This window comes from Corvus moneduloides, chromosome W (genome assembly GCF_009650955.1).
Source record: "Corvus moneduloides isolate bCorMon1 chromosome W, bCorMon1.pri, whole genome shotgun sequence".
NCBI lineage: Eukaryota > Metazoa > Chordata > Aves > Passeriformes > Corvidae > Corvus > Corvus moneduloides.
In genome coordinates, this window is record NC_045510.1 from 17116223 (window position 1) to 17140544 (window position 24322).

The 24322-nt window shown below is 48.1% G+C and overlaps 1 protein-coding gene and 2 long non-coding RNA genes across 3 annotated transcripts in view; all 3 read right to left on the reverse strand.

Moving 5' to 3' along the window:
- Positions 1 to 24322, reverse strand: part of LOC116437401 (protein FAM219A-like) — a 261478-nt gene that overhangs the window by 73707 nt on the left and 163449 nt on the right. Inside the window, exon 2 of the mRNA XM_032095067.1 lies at positions 1290 to 1389. Coding sequence (XP_031950958.1) covers positions 1290 to 1389 — 100 coding nt within the window. The remainder of the gene's footprint in view (positions 1 to 1289; positions 1390 to 24322) is intronic.
- Positions 5211 to 6993, reverse strand: LOC116437404. Its single transcript, XR_004237281.1, has 2 exons — positions 6677 to 6993; positions 5211 to 5244 (listed from the first exon to the last, which is right to left on the reverse strand). It is a non-coding gene; the product is annotated as an uncharacterized LOC116437404 (long non-coding RNA).
- On the reverse strand, positions 10164 to 14648 carry LOC116437403. The gene is made up of 3 exons (XR_004237280.1): positions 14638 to 14648; positions 12665 to 12670; positions 10164 to 10260 (listed from the first exon to the last, which is right to left on the reverse strand). It is a non-coding gene; the product is annotated as an uncharacterized LOC116437403 (long non-coding RNA).

Below are 24322 nucleotides of genomic sequence, written 5' to 3' on the forward strand. Positions count from 1 at the left end.
AGAGCTATTCCACTGAACATCTGGGCACCCACTTTTTCAGAGGCTTACCTAGCATGGCATACAATCATTGAATGGTTTGGGTTGGAAGGGACCTTTAAAGGTCGTCTAATCCAAGCCTCCTGCAACGAGCAGGGACATCTTCAACTAGACCAGGTTGCTCAGAGCCCCATCCAATCTGACCTTGAATGTTTCCAGGGATGGGGCATTTACAACCTCTCTTGGCAACCTGTTCTAGTGGTTTACCACCCTCATCATAAAAAAAATTCATCCTTATATCTAGTGTGAATCTACCCTCTTTAAAACCATTATCCTGGGTTCTGTTGCTAAAGGCCCTATTAAAAAGTCTGTCCCCATCTTTCTTATAAGACCCCTTTTAGTATTGAAAGGCTGCAATAAGGTCTCCCCAGAGTCTTTTGTTCGCCAGGCTAAACAACCCCAACTCTCTCAACCTTTCCTCATGGGAGAGGTGTTCCATCCCTGTGACCATTTTTGTGGCTCTCCTCTGGACCCACTCCAACAGGTCAACCTCAACCAGCTCCAGCAGCATCCTGTCAATGTCATTTGTTCTGATGTGAAGGATAACCAGGGCACTGCTTCCTGCTCCTATGTGAAATTTTCAAGACTTAGATTCACATTTTTTTATCCATGCTCTGAGCAAAACCTACACTATTCTTTTGATCTGTCCCTTGTCAGGTCTTTGAGTCTCTGTGTTACAATAGTGGCTCAGATTTTGGAGACAGGACAGTCATGTGTGGATTGCTGTCCTCTTGTAAGCACTAGCCTTGTGAGGAAACAGAGTATTGTGCTAATATAATTCTGCTTCCAGAACTTCAAAAATATTGCTAAGAAATAGCACGAGTATTTCTATGTGAACCTTTACAAACCTACAAACCCTCCAGCTTACAGTAACACTGCTTTTCCTGGTAGTCCAAGTCCCTGATCCTTTCCCTTTTGTTTGCAGTTGTCCTGTCTTCTCTTCTATACAGTCCCTCTATATTATCTTCATTATTTTCCTGTCCAAAGCCTTGATCTTAGCTCGATAAAAATCTGTTGGTTTAAAGAGCTATGTCTTCCTTTCAAGGCATAGTTTTCTTAATCTACCACAGCCCAAGATAAAGTGTCCTTGCATGTTTGCAGAAGAATCACACTGATAAAGTGCTCTGGAGTTGTCTGAGCTGAGCTGGCATGCTCAGCCACATACATGAAGATCTGCATATGGTCCCACAAGAACCTCACCATATTTCAGACCTTGGATTTAGCCTTTTCACTCTCCATCAGCAAAGACTCACCTAATTTCACTTGGAGTGGGGATGGCTTATAGTCCATGGCTACAGTCTCTCCTTCTCTTTTACCACAATCTCTGTCCAAAATAGATGCAGCTGTTGGATCCTGTTGAGAAAGAAAATGAAACAGAATAATTTAGCTAAAAGTTCTGCAGTCTGTTCACTGACTATCAGGTGAGTCCATTCCCACCCACATTCAGAGGGAACAGAGAACATGCCAGTGTTTTGAATGGCTGAAACCTAGGGAAACCTTGAGAAAACTTTGGAAGCATGTTTAGTATGCTTACAGTACCCCTGAAAACACCAGGTTTCAACACCTGGCTTATATGATGATACTGGGAATATAATACAGAGGGTGGGCATATTGGTTTTGCTCGGCCTGGTTTTTGGTAACAGGGGGGGCCACAGAAGTGGCTTCTGTGAGAACCTCCTGGAAGTTTCCACCATGTGCAGCAGAGCCAATCCCTGATGGCACTGAAAGATGGACATGCTGCTGGCCAAAACTGGGCCAATGAGAGAGGTTGGTAATGCCTCTGTGATAACATATTTAAGAAGAAAATCAAAACAAAGTCACGGGGCTTTTTGCTTCTAGTCAGAGAAGAGGAGGATGTGAGAACATGTGAGGGAAAAACAACATGGTGACACCAAGGTCAGTGAAGAAGGAGGGGGAGGAGGTGCTCCAGGCATCAGAGCTGAGATGCCTCTGCAGGCTGTGGTGAAGTCCATGGTGAAGTAGGTGAAGTAGGGTTCCACGGGGGATGCAGAGATCCACCCGCAACCCGTGGGGGAGGTGCTCACGCTGGAGCGGGTGGATGCCTGGAGGAGGCTGTGATCCAGTGGAAGACCCGGTGGAGAAGGCCCCTGCTTCCAGGCTGGAACAGTCTGTCCTTGGAGGACTGCACCCTGTGGAAGTGACCCACGCTGCAGCAGTTTTGGGAGGACTGTTTGCCCATGGGAGGGGCTCACATTGCAGCAGGTTTGGCAGGACTGTTGCTCGTAGTCCAAAACAATTTTCATGTGACGACTCTTTGGGGTGTTGTATGAAACGCATTTACAGTTTCAGCTGAGTTCCAAGTGGACCAGTCTACCTCATGATTAAAACTAAAAAGCTCATGGCCAGCTGAGTTAAAGTCCATCTCAGAAGAAATGAGGACTGAATGAGTAAGAGAATTCAATCTCCAGTCCCTCTTGGAGAGGAGTGAAGACGTCTGTACTTCCCAACCTGGATCTATTTGGTTTTGGCTAACTGGAAAGATTTAATTTCAGTATCTCTCAGCACAGCATTTTTCACTGTCACTGAAATCCCCCTGAAAACCAAAGTTCCTCAAATACGGAGTCCACTCCATTATGCCTACTTGCAGGCAAGCTAATTCAGGCAGTTTTGTACTCTATGGTACAGCATAGCAGAGGATTCAGATATACAAAGTGCCAATTCAGGCAGCTCCAGCACTGATGAAAAGATGATTTTTGAGTAGTCTTGGGAATCTGGAGAGGTACCAGCTGACTGGAAGCTGGCTAACATTGTCCCGATTTTCAAGGCAAGAAGAAGGACCCTGGAAACTACAGGTCTGTCAGTCTCAGTTCAGTGACTGGTAAAATAATGGAAAATATTATTCTTGGAGGTATTGACACATGGAGGACAAAGCAGTCATTGGTCACAGCCATCATGGCTTCATAAGGAGGAAGTCCTGCTTGTTGAACCTGATTTCCTTCTACGACAGGGTAACCCACCTAGTTTATCAAGGGAAGCCAGTAGATGTAATTTTTTTTTATTTCAGTAAAGCTTTTGATATTGTGTTGCATAGTATCCTTCTGGACAAAATGTCCAGCACACAGCTGGATAACCATGTTACGTGATGGGTGAACAACTGGTTCAGGAGTCAGGCACAAAGAGTTATAGTCAATGGGGTTGCATCAGACTAGAGTCTGGTCACTAGTAGGGTTCCACAGGGCTCCATCCTAGGCCAAGTTGTCGTCAATATCTTCATTAATGACTTGGATGCAGAACTCAAAGGAATACTAAGTAAGTTTGCTGTCGAATCCTTTGAGGGCAGAGAGGCCCTGCAGAGAGACCTCAACAAATCACCAACCATATGAAGTTTAACAAGGGCAAGTGCCGGATTCTGCACCTGGAATGGGGCAACCCTGGATGTGTGTATAGACTGAGCAACAAGAGGCTGGAGAGCAGCATCGGGCAAAGGCACCTGGGGGTCCTGGTTGATGGCAAATTGAAAATGAGTCAGCAGTGCCCTGGCAGCAAGGAGGGCCAGCTGTGTCCTGGGGTGCATCAAGCCCAGCATCACCAGCCAGTCAAAGGAGGTGATTGTCCAGCTCTACTCTGCACTGGCGTGGCCTCACCTTGAGTACTGTGTGCAGTTTTGGGCACAACAATATAAAACACATTAAGCTATTGGCGAACATCCAAAGGAGGGCTGCAAGGATGGTGAAGGGTCTGGAGGGGAAGCCTTATGAGGAGCAGCTGAGATCACTTGATTTGTTCAGCCTGGAGAAGAGGAGACTGAGGGGAAACCTCATGATGGTCTTCAACATCCTCACGATGGGAAGCGGAGGGGCAGGCACTGATCTCTTCTCTCTGGTGACCAGTGACAGGACTCAAGAGAATGGCCTGAAATTGTTTCAGGGGAGGTTTATGTTAGATATCAGGAAAAAGTTTTTCACCCAGAGGGTGGTTGAGCACTGGAACAGGCTCTCCAGGGAAGTGGTCACAGCACCAAGCCTGACAGAGTTCAAGAAGCATTTGGACAACGCTCTTAGGCACATAGTGTCATTCTTGAGGTGTTCTGTGTGGGGCCAGGAGTTGGACTAGATGATCCCGATGGGTGCCTTCCAACTCGGCATATTCTATGATTCTATTTTATGATTCTATTATATTTAAACTCCTTTCATGGCAAACTTGAAACCTCTTGGAACTGTCTCTATTTAGCACCATAGTAAATAATATTGGTTTTCAAACACATTCACTTCTTCCCACTAGAAGCTAGAAACTAAATTATACATGAATATATATATACAGGATGTGTAAGGTGGTAAGTGGCAGGCCACCACCTGTGTCCAGGCTTCCCAGATAAGAACCTTTTCTCTAACAGTCTGGGAAAAGGAAGAATAGACCAGCTTTTCAAAACCATGACTCCAAGAGCTAGATGTTTCCTAGTAGTACTGAACACAACTAAGTCCTTGGAGCCTGTGGGAAAATGACTGAGGACCCTGTGGACAGGTAACTGGGGATACAATTAGAAGAAACTGAAGAGTTGTATTGGCATCTTAACAGGAGTTATAACAGTATGGGAATTATATGGTAAATCACAGTTGTCGCTCCCTGGATGGAATGTGGTTGGCATGACTTGAAACCTATTCCATGATGATTGCCCATACCCACACACCTGCTAAGGATGATGGAATGGAGGGTGGAGCAGAGTGGAGACACTGTGGCCAGACTCTGTGGAAATCCTTGCAGGGAAGGGAACTCAATAGTACTTTACAGCTGATAAACCACATAACACCTGTCAACCAGGGGCAATAGGGGAAGATGTCCTACTGCTGAGACAGCAACTGTGGGGAAATCCCTCTCCTTAGATGAACTTGCTTCATTAAAGCCTAATAATAATGCACACCACCATCCCAAAGTTACCTGCCTCCAAGGTATGACCACCCCTCACTGGGCATGCGCTCTATATTCTTTTTGACTGTATCTTTAAAAGCAAAGCTAGAGAATTTTACACCAATCAGTAACAAAGGTATGTATGACTAGAGTCACTCAAGATCCACCTAAACACAAAGAAATAGTATAAAAATAAGAATGGGGGAAAAGTTAGGGAAGACTCCATCATAACTGCTGGAATTAGTCGATGGGCTGAACGTGTCTTCTCCTGCATAGGGATGCCTATTCGGTAAGAATCATACTCTCTGCATGCTGAACATTATATTGAGAATTAGAGCTTGCCTGTTGTGTTGGTTTCGCATGGCCTGTTTTTTGGTAGCAGGGGGCAACAAAGGTGGCTTCTGTGAGACACTGCTAGAAGTTTCCACCATATCTGGCAGAGCCAATCCCTGATGGCTCTGAAGATGGACATGCTGCTGGCCAAAGCTGGGCCAATTAGAAAGGTTGGTAACGCCTCTGTGATAACATATTTAAGAAGAAAATCAAAACAAAGTGGGGCACGCACAGCTTTTTCTTCTAGTCAGAGAAGAGGAGGAGGTGAGAACATGTGAGGGAAAAACAACATGAAGACACCAAGGTCAGTGGAGAAGGAGGGGGAGGAGGTGCTCCAGGCATCAGAGCCAAGATTCCTCTGCAGGCTGTGGTGAAGACCGCGGTGAAGACCATGGTGAAGCAGGCAGCCCATGGGGATCCACGGGGGATGCAGAGATCCACCCGCAGCCCGTGGGGGAGGTGCTCACGCTGGAGCAGGTGGTAGCCTGGAAGAGGCTGTGGCCCAGTGGAAGACCTGGTGGAGAGAGGGCCCTTGCTTCCAGGCTGGAGCAGCCTGTCCTTGGAGGACTGCACCCTGTGGAAGAGTGACCCACGTTGCAGCAGTTTTGGGAGGACTGCTGCTCGTGAGAGTGGACCTACGCTGGAGAGGTTCACGGAGAACTGCCTCCCATGGGAAGGGACCCCACAGTGCAGCAGGGGAAGGACTCCTCTCCTGGAGCAGTGGAAGAAAACGGGTGACTGTTGGCAACTGAGGCACGGATCCAGACCAGCAGGGGATCTGAATCATTTATTCAAAGGAATGAGCTGGTTTTATACACTTTTCTAAGGCACAGTATTTCCTTGTATGGCAATTCTCACTATGTGACCTATCCCGTGTTGCCACATCAGCAATACACTTCCTTCTATGGGGTGATCACTCGCTGTTCACCCGTCCATCAGCTTCCGGCAGGCTTCTCTCCATAGGGGTCTGCCGTGTGACACCTCCTCCCCCCAGGGTCCAGTGGAGATAAGCTTCTCTGTGCCGCTATGTGCTCCTTTGTGCTGCTATGTGCTTCTTTGTGTTGCCATGTGCCTCTGCAGGCAGGTTTTACAGCTCACAACCCAATTCTATCTTATTTCTCCCCATAAGTGATGAACTGACCAAACCCCCATACCCTGTCTCCCTGCACTGTCAGTGGGAAGGAGGGAGGGCGCTGGGGGAAGAAAAGGTGTTTTAAGGGCTTATTTTACTTCTCATTATCCTCCTATGACTCTGTTAGTAATAAATTCACTTTGCAACTTTAAGTTGAGCCTGTTTTGCCCTCAGAGTATTTTCTCCCGGTCCTTAACTCGTGAACCCTTCATTAATTTTTTTTCTCTCCTCTGCCCAACTGTGGCAGAGGAGGGTGAGCAAGCGGCTTTCATGGGTGCCTGGCGTTGGGCCAGTGTCTAGCCATGGCACCTTTATATTCCTTCAAGTATATTTTTGCTGTCAGACACTATCACCGACAACCTTCCAACCTTAACCTGTCATGATTTTATATTAATAAAAAGTGCTATTCCATAAACTGTTAGTGTGAATCCTTTGTGGGCACTGGCAGTTGCCAGCAGCAGGTAACACACTAATAAAGAGGAAGACCTGCTGAGGGGTCTCCCTTATGCTGTTGATGTGTTACCCTAAGTCAGTTGAACCACCCTCCAATGCAGTAGGACGACTCAGTGAAGGATCCCCCTAACAGGACGCTGACAGACTAGTCAGGCACAAGGGTCTCGACTTTCCTGGGATGCTGACAGACAAATTAAACACTAAGGGTTGAGTTAATCTTCCCACACTAAGGGTCAAGGAAGACTCCCCTTTTCACATGATAGAGCCCCAATCTGCTGGCTGCAGGAAGGCATGGGATTAGACATGTTATGGTAAATGATGGTGCAATTGCCTCCTGTGCTGGTGCAGTCTAGCACTTGAACATATGAGGTCCCACATGGAAGGAACACACAGCCAGCAGTTCACATGGCAGGGAAAGGGCCTGGCCACCTGGACTAGCTCAGGCTCAAACTGTTAAAATTGTATTAAAACTCTTTAAATGAAAACCAGACCCTACTTCTCTTAGAAGTTGATATGCTGACTGTAGCTTCTCCTTGTGGGTAACCTTCCAGTGACATTAGACATCCATATGCATGAACAACAGGAGGTGAGAAATGTTCTGAGGTGCCTTTGAGGATCTGGACTCTGGTCCTGGACCAGAGGACTCTGCTAGAACAATCTCAAAGCTGGGCTCTAGAGCAAACAAATAGACAAGGATTCCTAGACCACCACAGAAGAAGAAGATGATTTTCAAAGGGTAATTTATTCCATTCTGCCTTAGACACTCATCTTAAAAGGAGACAAGTCCATCCCTGGAGATGTGTCTTCCTTTCCCCCTAGTGACTAGAGAGGTGTGAAACTGGTAAAGACTGCACCCCTGCCCCTGCCCCTGGTGGTGGGGATGATTAAGGACACCAGCAGAGTCCTTAACAATGCCAGTCCACACCAGGAATCCATCTCCAAGGTTTGTAATGATGCTTTTCTGCCTCAGCAGCACTGCTCCTCTACAGCAGAACCCACAGGGGAACATGCTATCACTGCAAAACAGACTCATGACTAGGGCAGAGGGATCACAAAGAACCATCAGAGTCTGGGCAATCACCACTGCATGCATGGGCCAGGTCCATTTCCTCCGAAGAGTAAAAGAGAACCAAAATGAAACTGAAGTAGGCCAGAGACAGCATCTGCAGTGCCAGCATGTATCTATCCCTGGTCCAGGAGCATCAAGGCACTGTCTTATTTCCCATCCATATTTCCCATCACTTCATATACATTCTGTAGCAATGAACAATCCCTGGCTGTGAGAAGACAGCTTGGCTGAAGCTCCCTCCTTGCATGAACATGCTCTGCTTCTGTGCATACTGAACGGATGCATTTCTCTCTATATGGCTCATCCACCCAGAAAAACATTGTTGGGGTTTTAGTTTAGTCCTAGGTTTTTTTTCCTGTTAAAGGAATTTTTCCCATATGCATGTTGCTAGGGGACAAATGGCTGAGTGCTTAAGGAAGACAAAGGACCTGGCTGCTCTTTTTGTTTCACCTGGGGGTATGGGCAGTTTGGTCTCGGCGTTCGGAGAGAGAGGAGCTGCTGGTTCTTTTCGGCCGTTTTTCTTTCTGCTGGAAACAACACTGGGATCCCAAGCCCGCCTTCCCTGCCCCGCTCAGAGCCGGGCCGTGGCCGCCCTGCCCTGCCACTGCTTTGAGCCTCCGCTACGTTGTAGCCGTGCTCGCCCTGCCTGCCTAGACCTCTGGGGGGGTACCCCGTTTGGATACATCGCGTCTGCCACCCGGGATTTGTGCTCGTCCCTGCCGTTCCAGCCTGCTGTTCCAGACTGCTGTTCCAGCCTGCCATTCCCGAGGGTCCGGCCGGACACCGGAGTCAGCTGCCCAGGGCTTTGTGAAGCCTTTGTTCCATTCTTTCCCGGGACCCCAGGCCGTCGGTGCCGCGTGCTCCCCGAGCTCGCTCCGGAGCCCCCCCTGCAGCCGCGGGGAAACCATCGCACCTGCCCTGCTCACCGGGAGCCACCAGTGCCCCTGCCGGCTGCGAGCGGAACTGCACCCGAGGGGAAAGGGCCTGACAGCCGAGAAAGCTGGGACTGGGTTTGTGATTGTTTGCTGTTACTGCCATAGTTATTGTTGTTTGTTTGACTGGTTATACACATATAGATATATAATAGTAAAGAACTGTTATTCTTATTTTCCACATCTTTGCCTAAAAGCCCCCTTGATTTCAAAATTATAATAACTCGGAGGGAAAGGGGTTACATCTGCCATTCCAAGGGAGGCTCCTGCCTTCCTTAGCAGACACCTGTCTTTCAAACCAAGACAAACATTTACTTGATTAATTAGCCTTTTGCTTATGAAAGCCTATGAGCACACTGAGATCCACCACAGGCTTTTGCTATTAAAATTCACTTGGCAATTTTGTCAGTTTTTACAAGCTTCCCTAGACTGATGCATTCAGTTCTGACCCCAACATCAAAATCTCAGCTATGTGCTGTCACCATCCCTGGGCCAAATGATGAGAATAGAATAGAATAGAATAGAATAGAATATTTCAGTTGGAAGAGATCTACAATGATCATCTGGTGCAACTACATGACCAATTCAGGCCTGATCAAAAGTTAAAGCACGTCATTAAAGACATTGCCTAAATACCTTGAACACTGACAGGCTTAGGGCATCAGCCACCTCTCTAGGAAGCCTTTTCCAGTGTTTGACCACCCTCTTGGCAAAGAAATGCTTCTTAACATCCAGTCTAAACCTCCCCTGGCACAGTTCTGAACCATTCCCATGCATCCTGTCAGTGGGCACCAGGGAGGAGAGATCAGCACCTGTAATGGGTTGACTCTGGCTGGATGCCAGATACCCAACAAAGCCTCTCTATCACTCCCATCCACAGCTGGACAGGGGAGAGAAAACATAATGAAGGGCTCATGAGTTAAGGACTGGGAGAGATCATTCACCAAATACTGTCAGGCAAAACAGACTCAAATTAGAGATACTGATTGAATTTATTACTAACAAAATATGAGCAGGATGATGAGAAGTAAAACAAGATCTTAAAAACACCTTCCCTCCACCCCTCTCTCCTTCCAAGCTCCACCTCCTCCCCCAGCAGTACAGGAAGAGAGGGAATGGGGGTTATGGTCAGTTCATCACACATTGTTTCTCCCACAGCTCTGAGGGAGGAGTTCTTCCCCTGCTCAACTGTGGGGTCCCTCCTATGTGAGACAATTCTCTACAAACTTCTCCAATGTGAGTCCATCTCACAGGCAACAGTCCTCCCCTAACTGCTGCAGCATGGGTCACTCTTCCACGTGGTGTAGTCCTTCAAGGACAGGATGCTCCAGCAGGCGCTCCTCTCTCCACGGGCCTCCCACAGGTTCACAGCCTCCTCTCAGGCATCCACCTGCTCTGGCATGGGCCTCCTCCACGGGCTGCAGTTGGATCTCTGCACCCTCACGGATGTCCATGGACTGCAAGGGCACAACTGCTTCATCATGGTCTTTGCCACGGGCTGCAGAGGAATCCCAGATCTGGTGCCTGGAGCACATCCTCCCCCTCCTTCTTCACTGACCTTGGTGTCTGCAGAGTTATTCTTCTCCCATATTCTCATCCTGTGGATGCTAAAAGGCAGGAGCAGAGAAATTTTCCAGCTCTGTAGCATTTGTGAAGTTTTTCCTTTCTCATGCTTTAGCTGAGAAACAGAGAAATCCAGCTTCTCACAGCTTCTCTGTGAGAAGCTTTCGTTCTCATGACAACTGGATGGATAACAGTTTGTAAGAATGTAAACCATTTTTGCACTTGCAAGTTGTTGTGGAAACTGTAGAATTGTTTTCAGTCTTGTGAGAATAATATTTGGAAATGGGTGTCTTACTGCTCAGCCTACCACCTTGAGAGGTGGTGAGTGAATAAGCCAATCATGTAATTTCTTTATTGCGAACTGTGGAAGGTATCTTTTCAGCTTTATACCAGCTAGCGCTTGTATTTCAATGCCTTAGAAAGCCTCGAGCAGCCTTGAGAGGTAGCACGGGCAATCTAGCACTTTAGTAGCTCTAAAATCAGTACCTGAATCTGCTGCAAAGCAAATACCATCAGCAGAAGCAAAGAGGGAGAAATATAGCTCCCTGCTCGCTCAATTTCCTGCAGTTAGAAGCTTTCAAATGAGACAGACAACCAGAGATGTTCACAGGAAAGTAGCTGAGCTGAGAGAGCGGGTGGAGCCTCGCCTCGACCATCTTTTATTCGGAGAAGGGGAAAGGGGAGGACTGGGGGAGGACCCGGGGTGACTGGCCAATCAGACACTGCCAAAGAGTCTGAGTTACATTTGGTTTTGCCCGCGCTTAGAACAAAGGAGCTCAGAGCACATGGGCAGGAGCACATGTCTTTGGGAGGGGGAGGGGAAGCTCAGAACAGGCAGCAACAATTCCCTATTTTTTTTTCTTTAAAGCTGGGTTGTAACTCTTAGTAACTTAAAAGTGCATAGAACAGCAACAAAACAACAGTGCAAAACATAATTGGAATCTATCGCCCCTACAACTCGACAGTACCTAGGATGCCTTTAAAGTAGTTCCCCAGTCAAAACTCAGGGGGTTAGTCAGGACATCTATGGTATGGAGTATCAGGACAAAGATTTACAAAATACAGTGCAACTTAAGGGATTAACATCAAAATCTGCAGTAGTGGGTTTACATGAAGGTGCAAAATCAGGATTCTTTTTACGGCGTCTCTTCCAGGAGGCAGTTTTAACCTCCTTAACTTTTGAGGAAGCCTTGACATAAGGTTTTACCCACTTGCCTGGGATCCATCTCAGTCCTTGAGGGGTAGATACACTGGCATACCCACGTCCCCAAGTTACAAGTTTGTATGGTCCTTGGATTTTTTGAGTCTCTGGGTCCCGGATCAGGACTTCTGGATTTTCCTTCAGTTTCTGTCTCCCGGTGTTCTGGAAATGACGATAGATGGGAGGGTTTGGATCCCCAAAGGTGCCATTCAGGAAGTTTCTGGTAAACAGTGCTTTGCTGAGTCTGAGGACAGGTGAGTTGAGTTTGGTGGTCCCTGATTGTTGTAGCAGCATTCGCTTGAGGGTTTGATGGGCACGTGTCATAGGTTAGCAAGCATAGTCCTGGAAGGGATGTCCTTGCTAAGGGGTGCTTACAGTTTCCTCTGGGAACTGATAGAACCTATCAGCTGGCCAGTTTGAATATGGACAATTCTCTAAGCCACTTAAAGTTGTGATCACCTCTGTGATCCACATTTAAGAATAGGCAAACTCCCCCTCAAAGCTCTCTCTCGTTTCCGGCGCTGGGACAGGTGGCTGCGGGCCCCGTGTGGGGGCCAGCGGGCCCGGCCAGGCCCTGCTTGGGCCAGGCCGGGCTGGGCCACGGCCATCCTGGGTCGATGGACCTGTTCCAGCCGTGGAACTCCCCCCCCACTGCCTTGCCATGGGCAGCCGGAGCGGCTCGGCTCTCCCCCCTCTCCACTGCGATAAGAAAAATTCAACATTCCAGCTGCAAAGCTGCAAGGCCGAGGTGAGATTAACCCTTTTATTGCTGCGAAGAGCTGAAAACCTGAGGGAAGAGAGAGAGGAGATGCTTAAAGCTGAAATTCTGTTGTGAAGCTATGATATATCAGAGTATCCCATTGTAATTTCATGAAGATATGGGGGGTGGAGTGTTCAACTCGTGAGCAAAAGCACCCGCGCTGAGATAGGCAGATGCTGACGCAGCTGTAATTTCATGAGAAGTTTGGACAGGGAGAGATGAACCAGATGAGGACTTTTTGCTCCAAACGGGAAAGGAGAAAACCTCAGTCCCTAGAGATGCTCCCAGAGATAGTCCTAACGATGAAGATGAGGAAGACCCTTTGCTCCCAGGGAAGGAGAAGGGCCTCTGTTTTTGTTTCTGAACGGCTCAACCTTAAAATTGTACCCCAAAAAACTTCAAGAGTGGATCCTCGAAAGCAGTTGCGGGAAAAGCTGCAAGTCGGGGGAAAGGACTCACACGCAGGCAGAGAGACTCCTCTTCCTGAATGGACTGAACAATATTTGGAAGTGGGCAGCTGTCTCGTTGTGATAATGTTTTCATAGCATGAGCAAGAAGAGACTTCTCTTTCTAAATGGACTGAACAAGGTTATTATGGAAGTGGTAAACAGACTGAACATCTTAAGGGTTGTCTTTTTACATTGTCAGTGGGAGAAGGGAGGAAGGTGGGGGGATGAGGAGAGTTCTGAAGGTGGTATAATTTTTTTTTTTTCCCTCTTTTAGGTTTTTTAATAAACTTCTTTATATTCTTTCAAGTTTGGTGCCTGCTTTGCATTTCTCCTAATTCTTATCTCACAGCAGATAAACAGTAATGAGTATTTTGGGCCAAACCACTACAGCACGTTCAACAATGCCTTGTCCAGTTGGGGAGTGAGGAATACCTGTAACATGTCAAAATCCCCACTGCTAATGAAAGTTTTTAAACTCCTGAGAGGTGTAGGCAGGTCCATTGTCAGTTTTTATCTCCTCAGGTATACCGAGCACAGCAAAAGCTTGGACAAGATGTTTTTCAACATCCTTAGCCTTTTCACCTGCATGTGCAGAGGCATACATAGCACCAGAGAAGGCATCAATAGAAACACGAACGTATTTTAATCTCCCAAATTCAGGGAAATGTGTGACGTCCATCTGCCACACTTCACCGCTATTAATGCCTCTGGGATTGACCCCCATGCCCAGTGATGGAAGCTGTAGCTTCTGGCAGTTGGGACATGTTGCCACTATTGCTTTTGCCTGTGTCCGCGACAGATGGAACATGCGGATAAGAGCAGGAATATTTTGATGGTACATGGCATGGCTCAATTTTGCTTGTTCAAAAACTTGGGGGAGCTTTGGTAAGTCGGCTGATAGAACTATGTCTGCTGGCATAGCCAGAGCATCAGCTCTACGATTACCTTCCGCAATAAATCCTGGCAGGTTTGTATGTGACCTCACATGCATGACAAAATAGGGATGCTCTCTGTGGGAAACCAGATAAATTAATTTTGAGAGCAAATCATAAATTTTCTTGTTTGAGATTTCTTTTAGGAGAGCATGCTCAGCTCTAACAGTTACTCCAGCTACATATGCTGAGTCTGTGACCAAATTAAAGGGTTCTTTGAACCTCTCAAATGCTCTAACAACAGCTGCTAGTTCAGCTACTTGTGGTGATCCCTGGATTACCTTGATGTCAGATTCCCACTTTTGCGTCTTTGGATTTTTCCATGTGACCATGGACTTTTTACTTTTTCCTGAAGCATCAGTAAAAACGGTAATCGCATCGAGGGGTTTTCTACTTTGAATCTCTTGAGGGATGAAAGAGAATGGCAGATTAAACATGTCATGTTTTGGGTAATGATTGGAGATTTGGCCTGAGTAACTATCTAATGCAAATTGTAAATTTATATTATTTTGGAGTAGGTGATCTAACGCGTCAGTTGTTACAGGTAAGTAGATGCATGCAAAGTCACATCCTGCCAGGGTGTGGAGCCTTGCTCTACCCTTCATGATAATTTTTGCCAGTAGTTCTTGTGGTTGTGTGATGGTTTTAGGAGGTTGGAGTGGAAGGAATACCCATTCAATTATGATGAGGGGTTCCTTCTGCTCTTTGTCCCACTGAAATATGAGGCCATGAAAGCGTGGTACCTTCCCTAGAATGACAAGCTTAAAGGGTAGGGAGGGCTGATACCTGTGTGCTTGTCTGGTGGAAATGAGCTCTTGTGTCTTTTTGAGAGAGTGCCTTGCCTCTTCTGTCAGGGATCTAGGGGATGCTGGACAGCCTTCCCCTTTTATTAGGTTTGCAATAGGAGCTACATCCTCTGTGGTGAGTCCTAAAAAGGACTTTAGATAAGTCAGTGTCCCACAGATCTGTTGTACTTCCTCTAGTGTTTTTGGGTTATTATTAATGGTGACAGGTGTTGGGGTGATAGAGGTTTCTGTGATTTTGAGACCGAGGTGTTTCCAAGGGCTTGTTCTCTGCATTTTTTCAGGTTGTAATTCAAAGCCCTTGGCCTCTAGGGCCTCAATCACCATGTTAAGGGTCTGCTCGAGATACTGATTATTGGGAGCACACACCAGCACATCATCCATGTAATGCAGGATGATGGCTTTCTCTGCTTTGGCATGGATGGGAGATAGAATTTTAGCAATATACTCTTGGCAGAGAGTTGGGGAATTTTTCATACCTTGGGGAAGCACAAGCCAATGATAACGTTTCATGGGAGTTTCACGATTAAGAGATGGTACAGAAAATGCAAATCGAGGGGCATCTGCAGGGTGGAGTGGAATATGAAAGAAGCAATCTTTAATGTCAAGAACAGCTAAATGCCAATGTTGTGGGAGCATTGAAGGTGATGGCATACCTGGTTGAAGGGGCCCCATGTCTTCAATAACCTTATTAACTTCCCTAAGATCTTGGAGTAGCCTATATTTGTTCTTTCCCGGTTTTTGTATTACAAACAGGGGTGTGTTCCATGGGCTGTTAGTTGGAACTATATTTCCTTTAGCCAATTGTTCAGCTACTAATGTTTTGAGTGCCTCTAAGTTTTCTTTTTTTAGCGACCACTGGTTAACCCACACTGATTCATCTGTTTTCCAAGTTAATTTCTGTGGGTGGCACTCTGCTTCAGTGGCCTGCAAGGGAAAATTTTGATGTCTAGGGCTGATATCAATTTTTGTTCCCCACTGAGACATGGCATCCCTTCCCCACGGGGTGAATTTCGTGTCTAGGACATATGGACGAAGTGTCGCTATTTGTCCTTCAGGACCTTCAATCTGGATGGTGTGTTTGGACTGCTTTGCAATTTGGGTACCTCCAATCCCTTGTATGATGCCCTGAGATTGCAATTCCCATTGCGTAGGCCACTTATCAAATGGAATGACAGACACATCAGCACCTGTGTCTATCATTCCCATTATACTGATTTTATGTGATTTGTGATGGAGCTTACATTCTATTACAGGTTTGTTGTTTCCCAAAACCTCAGTCCAACAGATGGCTGGGATATGACCATCTGTGGGCAGGTATTTGGGCAGTGGAATGGCCTGTGCAATGACTTGACCCTTTGGCATAAAGTACGGTGGATATATACATTGTACAATTAGGTTAGAACACCCGTTCTGATCCTCTTTCATGAGTGTGGGTGTAACCTCTATCCCAGCAGGTGTTTCCCGAGTGTCCCCAGTAACAAAAAGGTATGTAAATTCTTGCATGTGGTCCACATTCTGGAATGAAATGGGTATTACAGTCTGTTTGTTGTTGTTGAAATGGTGTGCTTTATCACAGGTTACCTTAAACCTGAGTCCAGAAGTCCAAGTTGCTTTGTCTGCAGCCCTATTTATGTCTGAACGCGGAGCTGTTAGGACGCGTTGAGTCGCTAGTTTCCCTGCTGTTGACCTGGGGAAACAGTCTTTGAAGAGTTTTTATCAGCAGTTATAATCGCTCTGCAATTGCAAGCTACATGTCCCTTTTCCTGACAACGATAGCATATAAAGTTACCACGCGATTGAATTTCTCCTGTACCTGTAGCATTCTCCACAACTTCCCCAACCATCCCCACTTTTTTCAAAAAGGGAGCAGCTATGTTCAGCTGCACCTTCTTTGTACAGACTTCGAGAATGGATTCAACGGTAGGAGGAGGATGCAGAGGGAGAGTGAGAATGACTCGTTTGCAAGTATCATTCGTATTAACTTGGAGAAGTTCGAGTAGGAGCGCTTGTTGGAGGTCAGGATTAGGGACCTGGGAAGAGACAGCTTCGCACAAACGGTTATAAAAGTGAATAATATTTTCATTTGGAAATTGCTTGATGGTGGTATAATGAGAATTAGGAGTTTGAGATGGTAATAATGTTAAGGCCTTTTCAGCAGCACGCGTGATTTCAGTAAGAACTGGATGAGGGATAAGCATTGCTTGTTTTTGAGGATTTGCCATATTATTGTCACCAGATAAAAGGTCTAATGTGATATAATTATTCTCAAAGTCCAGGTAATTATCTGGAGTTTGCCACAAAATTTTCAATAAATCATATAAAATTATTTTCCATTGCTTTTTCCACATCATAAAATCACCAGGTGTGAGAAGAGTTTGCATTAATGGAAGTAAATCATGAGGTACAAGTAAGTGAGTTGCAAAAGTAGCATTTAAAAGGCTCTTAAAATAATTACTCTGCATTCCAAACTCCTTAATTGCCTTGCACAAATCCTTAATATTAGAATAAGGAAAGGGTTTCCAGTCGGGGTTCGCCCCATTGCTAGTACAAGAGAGTGTAGTAGAAGCATTTGGAGTTACTTCCTGGTAGCCATGGGTTCCCGGATTCAGAGGGGCAGTCACAGGATTGTGGGAACCTGGGACGGGACAATGGGAAGCAGGGGCGGGGAGTGGAAGGGCAGAGGCGGGGAGTGGAGGTGGGGACACGGCCGGAGGAGGGGAGGGGTTGAGGGCGGGGTTGTGGGAGGCAGGGGTGGTACTTGAGTCATGGGTGGGAACAGAGGGAGGGGTGAAACACGACGCTGTGGGGGTGGGGTTAGGGGCGGGGTCAGGTTGTGACACGGGAGTGGGAGAGGATGGGGACAAGAAGGGATTTGTGGGGTGGGGGAGAAAGGGATTGTGGGAGGTGTAGTTTGGAGAGGAAGGAACATTGCGTCCGCCAATACTGGAGACAAACTCGGAGAAAAGGGGTGGGGGGAAGGGGGTTTTTCCCGGGCTGCGAGCACATGGCAATGGCTGTCGCTGGGAACAAAGAGATCAGGGGAGAAGGGGCTTTTACGTGCGCTTGAAACATGAGGGCTAGAAACTGGGGAAAAGGGAGTGGAGAAGAGGGGTTGGGAAGGTCCTGGGACGGGCTCCGGATTCCCATCCAAGGCAGGGTGCTGAGGAAACACGGGTGAGCCAGGAGGACGATAGCTCTCCTGTGCTGAAAAGCAGTCTGCTCTAGCTGTGTTTTCCAGCGTAGGGGAAGAGGGGTCTGGGACACAGGGGTTGGAAGAGGGTATAAGGGAATTAACAGGGGGGTTTTGCAGTGGCTTTTCATGTACTGCCTTTTTCTCCGGCAGAGTATAACTTAGTAACAGGAGAGGAAAGAATTTTGAAACTGTTTCATCTCCTGCACGCCTAAGAGAGGAGAGTTTTCTCCCCACCTTATCCCAAAATTCAGCAGATCTTATGTCTTTGGAGGTCAGATTAGGAAAGTACTGAAAAAGCCATTGTACAAAAGATTGAACTAGACTTTTAGGGTATTTATGCCCAGTTAAAGAAAGGTAGCTTTGAACTTGGTGGTATATTTCTCTATGGTGTGCAGAAACTTCAGATCCCATTATGAATGCAGCACCAAACCTCAACCCCTTACTCGCCAAAAAGGAGGAAAAAAAAGAGAAAGTTTACACCGGCACCAGCTTAAGACAGGAGCACCTAAACCAGCAGGGAAATACCAGAATTCTGGATTTATCACAGGAAAGCAGGTCCGGAGAAAAAAAACACGCGAGAAGGGTCTTCTGCTTACCAGCCATTCCCTCGCCACATGGTGTGGGGGAGGGTACAGGCTGAGGCTCTGGGCTCACTGTTACACAAAAAGTAACAGCTCGCTACACAGAGCTGGCACAGCAGGACGTGCAGAGCTAACTCCAGCAGACACAGCTGCCGGGACACCCTGAAAGTCTCTCAGAACAGGAGTTCAGAGATAGCACGTTGGGCGCCAAATGTGGAAGGTATCTTTTCAGCTTTATACCGGCTAGCGCTTGTATTTCAATGCCTTAGAAAGCCTCGAGCAGCCTTGAGAGGTAGCACGGGCAATCTAGCACTTTAGTAGCTCTAAAATCTGTACCTGAATCTGCTGCAAAGCAAATACCATCAGCAGAAGCAAAGAGGGAGAAATATAGCTCCCTGCTCGCTCAATTCCCTGCAGTTAGAAGCTTTCAAATGAGACAGACAACCAGAGATGTTCACAGGAAAGTAGCTGAGCTGAGAGAGCGGGTGGAGCCTCGCCTCGACCATCTTTTATTCGGAGAAGGGGAAAGGGGAGGACTGGGGGCGGACCCGGGGTGAGCAGCCAATCAGACACTGCTAAAGAGTCTGAGTTACATTTGGTTTTGCCTGCGCTTGGAACAAAGGAGCTCGGAGCACATGGGCAGGAGCACGTGTCTTTGGGAGGGGGAGGGGAAGCTCAGAACAGGCAGCAACAGCGAACTACACTATAAAAGAGGAGAAATTCATTAAATGAGGCTCTGCCAGACATGGAGGAAGTTTCTAGCAGCTTCTCACAGAAGCCAACCCTGTAGCCCCCCAGTTGCCAAAACCTGGCCACGCAAACCCAATGCAGCACCTCCCTCTCCACTTATCCTCCTCAGGAAGATGGAAAGAGCAATGGCATCGCCCCTCAGCATCTTTTTTTCCGAACTAGGTGAACCCAACGTCCTCCTCTCAGGACATGCCTTCCAGCCCTTTCACCAGCTTTGTTGCCCTCCTCTGGACACATTCAAGGACCTTAACATCCTTCTTAAATTGTAGGGCCCAGAACTACACACAGGACTCAAGGTATGGCTGTACCAACCCTGAATACATCGGTATAATCACCTCTTTTGACTGACTGGTTATATTGTGTTTGATGCACCCCATGATGCAGTTTGCCCTCTTGGCTGCCAGGGCTCACTGCTGACTCCTACTTAGCTTGCTATTGACCTGCACCCCCAGATCCCTTTCTGCAGGGCTGCTCTCCAGCCACTCCTCTCCCACTTTATATTCGTGCCCAGCATTACTCCATCCCAGGTGCAGAATGTGGCATTTTGACTTGTTAAATTTCATCCTATTAATCATAACCTAATGCTCCAGTCTATCTAGAGCAAGATATCTCATCCCTTGAGAGAGTCAACAGCAACTCCCAGTTTGGTATCAGCAAACTTGCTAATGGTGCATTCAACTCCTGCATCCAGATCATTGATAAAGATATTGAACAGAACTGGCCCTAGAATTGAGCCCTGAGGAACACCACTGGTGACTGGTTGACAGTCAGATGTAGCTCCATTCACTACAAACCTTTGAGCTCTGTCCTTCAGCCAGCTCTTTACCCAGTGCACTGTAAACCTGCTCATCTCACAGTTGGACAACTTGTCCAGAAGGACGTTGTAAGGGACAGTATCAATGGCATTACTACAATCAAGAAAAACTATGTCCACTGCCTTCCTTTCATCCACTAGGCAATTAACATTATCATCGAAAGATATCAAATTAGTTAAACAGGACTTTCCCTTTGTGAACCCATTGTTCCTGATGATTGCATTGTTTTTAAATACCTTTCAGCAGCACTGTAGTGGTTTGGTCCAAAATACTCATTACTGTTTATCTGCTGTGAGATAAGAATTAGGAGAAATGCAAAACAGGCACCAAACTTGAAAGAATATAAAGAAGTTTATTAACAGACCTAAAAGAAGAAAAAAAAAAAATTATACCACCTTCAGAACTCTCCTCCTCCCCCCACCTTCCTCCCTTCTCCCACTGACAATGTGAAAAGACAACCCTTAAGATGTTCAGTCTGTTTACCACTGCCATAATAACCTTGTTCAGTCCATTTAGAAAGAGAAGTCTCTTCTTGCTCATGCTATGAAAACATTATCACAACAAGACAGCCGCCCACTTCCAAATATTGTTCAGTCCATTTAGGAAGAGGAGTCTCTCTGCCTGCGTGTGAGTCCTTTCCCCCGACTTGCAGCTTTTCCCGCAACTGCTTTCGAGGGTCCACTCTTGAAGTTTTTTGGGGTACAATTTTAAGGTCGAGCCGTTCAGAAACAAAAACAGAGGCCCTTCTCCTTCCCTGGGAGCAAAGGGTCTTCCTCATCTTCATCTTTAGGACTATCTCTGGGAGCATCTCTAGGGACTGAGGTTTTCTCCTTTCCCGTTCGGAGCAAAAGTCCTCATCTGGTCCATCTCTCCCTGTCCAAACTTCTCATGAAATTACAGCTGCGCCAGCATCTGCCTATCTCAGTGCAGGTGCTTTTGCTCACGAGTTGAACACTCCACCCCCCCATATCTTCATGAAATTACAACAGGATACTCTGATATATCATAGCTTCACAACAGAATTTCAGCTTTAAGCATCTCCTCTCTCTCTTCCCTCAGGTTTTCAGCTCTTCACAGCAATAAAAAGGGTTACTCTCACCTTGGCCTTGCAGCTTTGCAGCTGGAATGTTGAATGTTTCTTATCGCAGTGGAGAGGGGGGAGAGCCGAGCCGCTCCAGCTGCCCACGGCAAGGCAGTGGGGGGGGGGGGTCCCACGGCTGGAACAGGTCCATCGACCCAGGATGGCCGTGGCCGTGGCCCGGCCCGGCCTGGCCCAAGCAGGGCCTGGCCGGGCCCGCTGGCCCCCACACGGGGCCCGCAGCCACCTGTCCCAGCGCCGGAAACGAGAGAGAGCTTGGAGGGGGAGTTTGCCTATTCTTAAATGTGGATCACAGAGGTGATCACAACTTTAAGTGGCTTAGAGAATTGTCCATATTCAAACTGGCCAGCTGATAGGTTCTGTCAGTTCCCAGAGGAAACTGTAAGCACCCCTTAGCAAGGACGTCCCTTCCGGGACTATGCTTGCTAACCTATGACAAGCACCCAGTATGATCTTCTCCATAAATTTTCCAGGTACTGAGGTTAGACTAACAGGTCTGTAGTTTGCTGGGTCTTCCTTCATGCCCCTCTTATAAATTGGAATAATATTGACTAGCTTCCAGTCAGCAAGCACCTCCCCAGACTCCCAAGACCTTTAGTAGATGATTGAGAGGGGTCCTGCCATAACATCCTCTAGCTCCTTCAGAACTTTGGGATGAATCCAATCAAGCCCCATGGACTTATGAACATTCAGCTGATACAGCTGGTAATTTACAGATTTAGTGTCCTCAAATGGGAAGGCACTGTTCCCACAGTCATGTGTGGGGTATGCCCAGCCCCTGCCATGGAGAGAGGCCTGCTGAGATAAGGAGATTGCTTAACCTCCCAGCAGGACTCTCCCTGGAAAGGCAACCACTTTTCAGTTACGGTGAGAAGAAGACAGACCCAGAATCTTCTGGGAGACCCTATGCAGATCCTTTGTAACCCATTGGCTTTTACCCTCTGACACCCACCCCCTGTATCCCTATAAGAGCTAGCCCTCTGCCCCTGTGAGGCAGAGAGAGCTTGTCCCTGGCCTCCCCTTTGCAGGGTACAGACTAATAAAGCTACCCCGTGCAGAACTGCTATACAGGTCTCTTGTCTCTCTCCTCCTGGTCTGGCCTGGAGATTGCCCTGCAGAGCAAAAAGCTGAAATCATGAGCTGACAATCACTAAAGAGCTGATAGCTTCTCTGCAAAGGCACTCCAGCTACGGCTGAGGGAAGACACCAGGCCTCGGGAAGACGATTCCTCACGGGATCATCTCTCCGGACCGGTCACAGCTTCCTGGGTCAGAGCTACTGACCCCACACCAGCCGCATCACTTTGGTGCCCGAACAAGCCATTTGGACCCCGGACTTCCGAGTGACCTCGGCTTGAGCTGCGTCTTGACTGCTCCAAGACAGAAACAGCCATTCGTGTGCTGCTCCTCTGAAAATAGGATCTACGTTTTAGCAGACGCTTTTGGAAGAGGACAGTTCAAGACCCTCGCCTTCTCACCTGGGACAGAAACTCCTGAGGATCGAACTAGCCAGACCCCCCCCCCCAGCAGACGTTTTTTTTGGGACTTCACCAGGAGCTAGCCTCGCCAGAAGATGGGATTTGTAAGTATTAAATCGGGGCTCTCCTCTCTTTTTCACGCGCAATACTGTTTTCTAAGTCCTTTTTAGGTTTTTTTTCTCTTTTTTCTGCTGAGGGAGGCACAGAACTTAAAAAATGGGAAATAGGCAAGCTAAACCCAGCCTTTTCCAACCTGAGAGAGACTTATACCCCCTTCTCCTAAATCCTCTCCTAAACACCGACTTCAAATTCTCTAAGGGTGTTCTTTCTAAGAAAAACTTTAAATCTTTCATTAATTGGATATCTCGAAATCTTCCTGATGTCAGCAGAGATTCTGCCCTTTCAGATCCATTCTGGGACAAAGTGGGGAAGAAGCTCTATTCTTTTCAAGCGGCAGGAGATCTTTCTGTCTCCCGATTCATTCCTTTATTTCATTTAATAGTTAAGACGTGTGGCGTGGCGAACCCCCCTCAGCCAAACCTGTCCCCTGCCCTTCCCTTCCCCCATCCCCCCTCGCCGCCTAGGGAAAAGGCCAGCCCCAGCGCGGAGCCCACCCGCCCCCCCAGCCCTGGCCAGGCTGGGGCGGCAAGCACCCCCCTACCCTATCCCGATCCCCTATTTCCAGCAGTTCTCCCATACCCAAACCCCCCCGCTCGCCCCCTCGGTCCCGCTGCCACCCCCCAGGCAGCACGCACGGGAGCCAACCCACCCCCTCCCCCCCGGACAGATGGCTCTGAGCCTCCTCCCGCCCCATCCCCTTGTGCCCCTGCTATTTCGCAATCCTTCGCACATGACACCACCCCTCCTCCTCTCGCACCGGCTCGCGGTGCCTCTGATCTTCCCCCCCACCCCGCCGCGGCGGCACTGGAGACCGCCGCTGCCGCGCCGCTGGTCCAGCCCGTCCCAGCCCCGCCAGCGCTGCAGCGACCGCAGTCGCTCCCCGCCGCCGCCGCGTCCCTGCTCCAGCCCGCCGCGCCTCCCCCCACCCCACCACCACGGTGACGGCCCGGTCCCAGCAAGCCGCCCCACCACCTCTGCCCCTCCCCGCACACACAGAGCAGGCATTGTACAACGCGCCACCAGCCCCGAGCGATCCCACGCACGCACTGTGGGGCACAGAGCGAATGCCATGCCTCCCGCCAACGTCTGCCCCTATCGCCGCTGGCGGAATGCACCTATTGTGCAAAACAGCAGCTGCACCGCCGCCCCAGGCTGCCGCCCGCAGACCAGAAGCCCCCTTCCCCCTCCCCCCGCCACCAGTACCTCTGTCAACCTGGCAAACGCCGGCAGACCCCCGCCCTCCCCCACCTGCTGCATTTTGCGCAACCCCCGCTACTAATCCCCCCTTTCCTACACTTCCCCCTCCCCCGGGTTCTTGCGCAATTCCCAGTTCCTTCGCTCCTGCCATGAATCCCAGCGCCCCCCCACACCCTCCTACAGCCTATGCCGACTCCACACAGAATTGCGAAACCGGCACCGGCGGAAACCCGACCCCCCCCCAAAACGACCTGCTGCTGCACAGCCTCCCCACCCCCATGCTGCCACAACACACCCCGTTCCCATTGTTATAAATAAAGTATGTAATTCGTGCTATTATGTATAAAACTGAAATGTAATAAAACCATGCAGAGACAGTTTAAAACCCCCCCACCAACCTGGCTGAGAGGAAAATTTCACAACACTAGAGCAGTTGAACAAGAAGTTTTTTCAGCACAGATGTAATCAATAGGCGAGGATTCCGCCCCAGGTGGGGTTTGATCTTATCACCGGGACATTAACACTATGATGGCTTGATCGCTATCTTCTGATATCTAC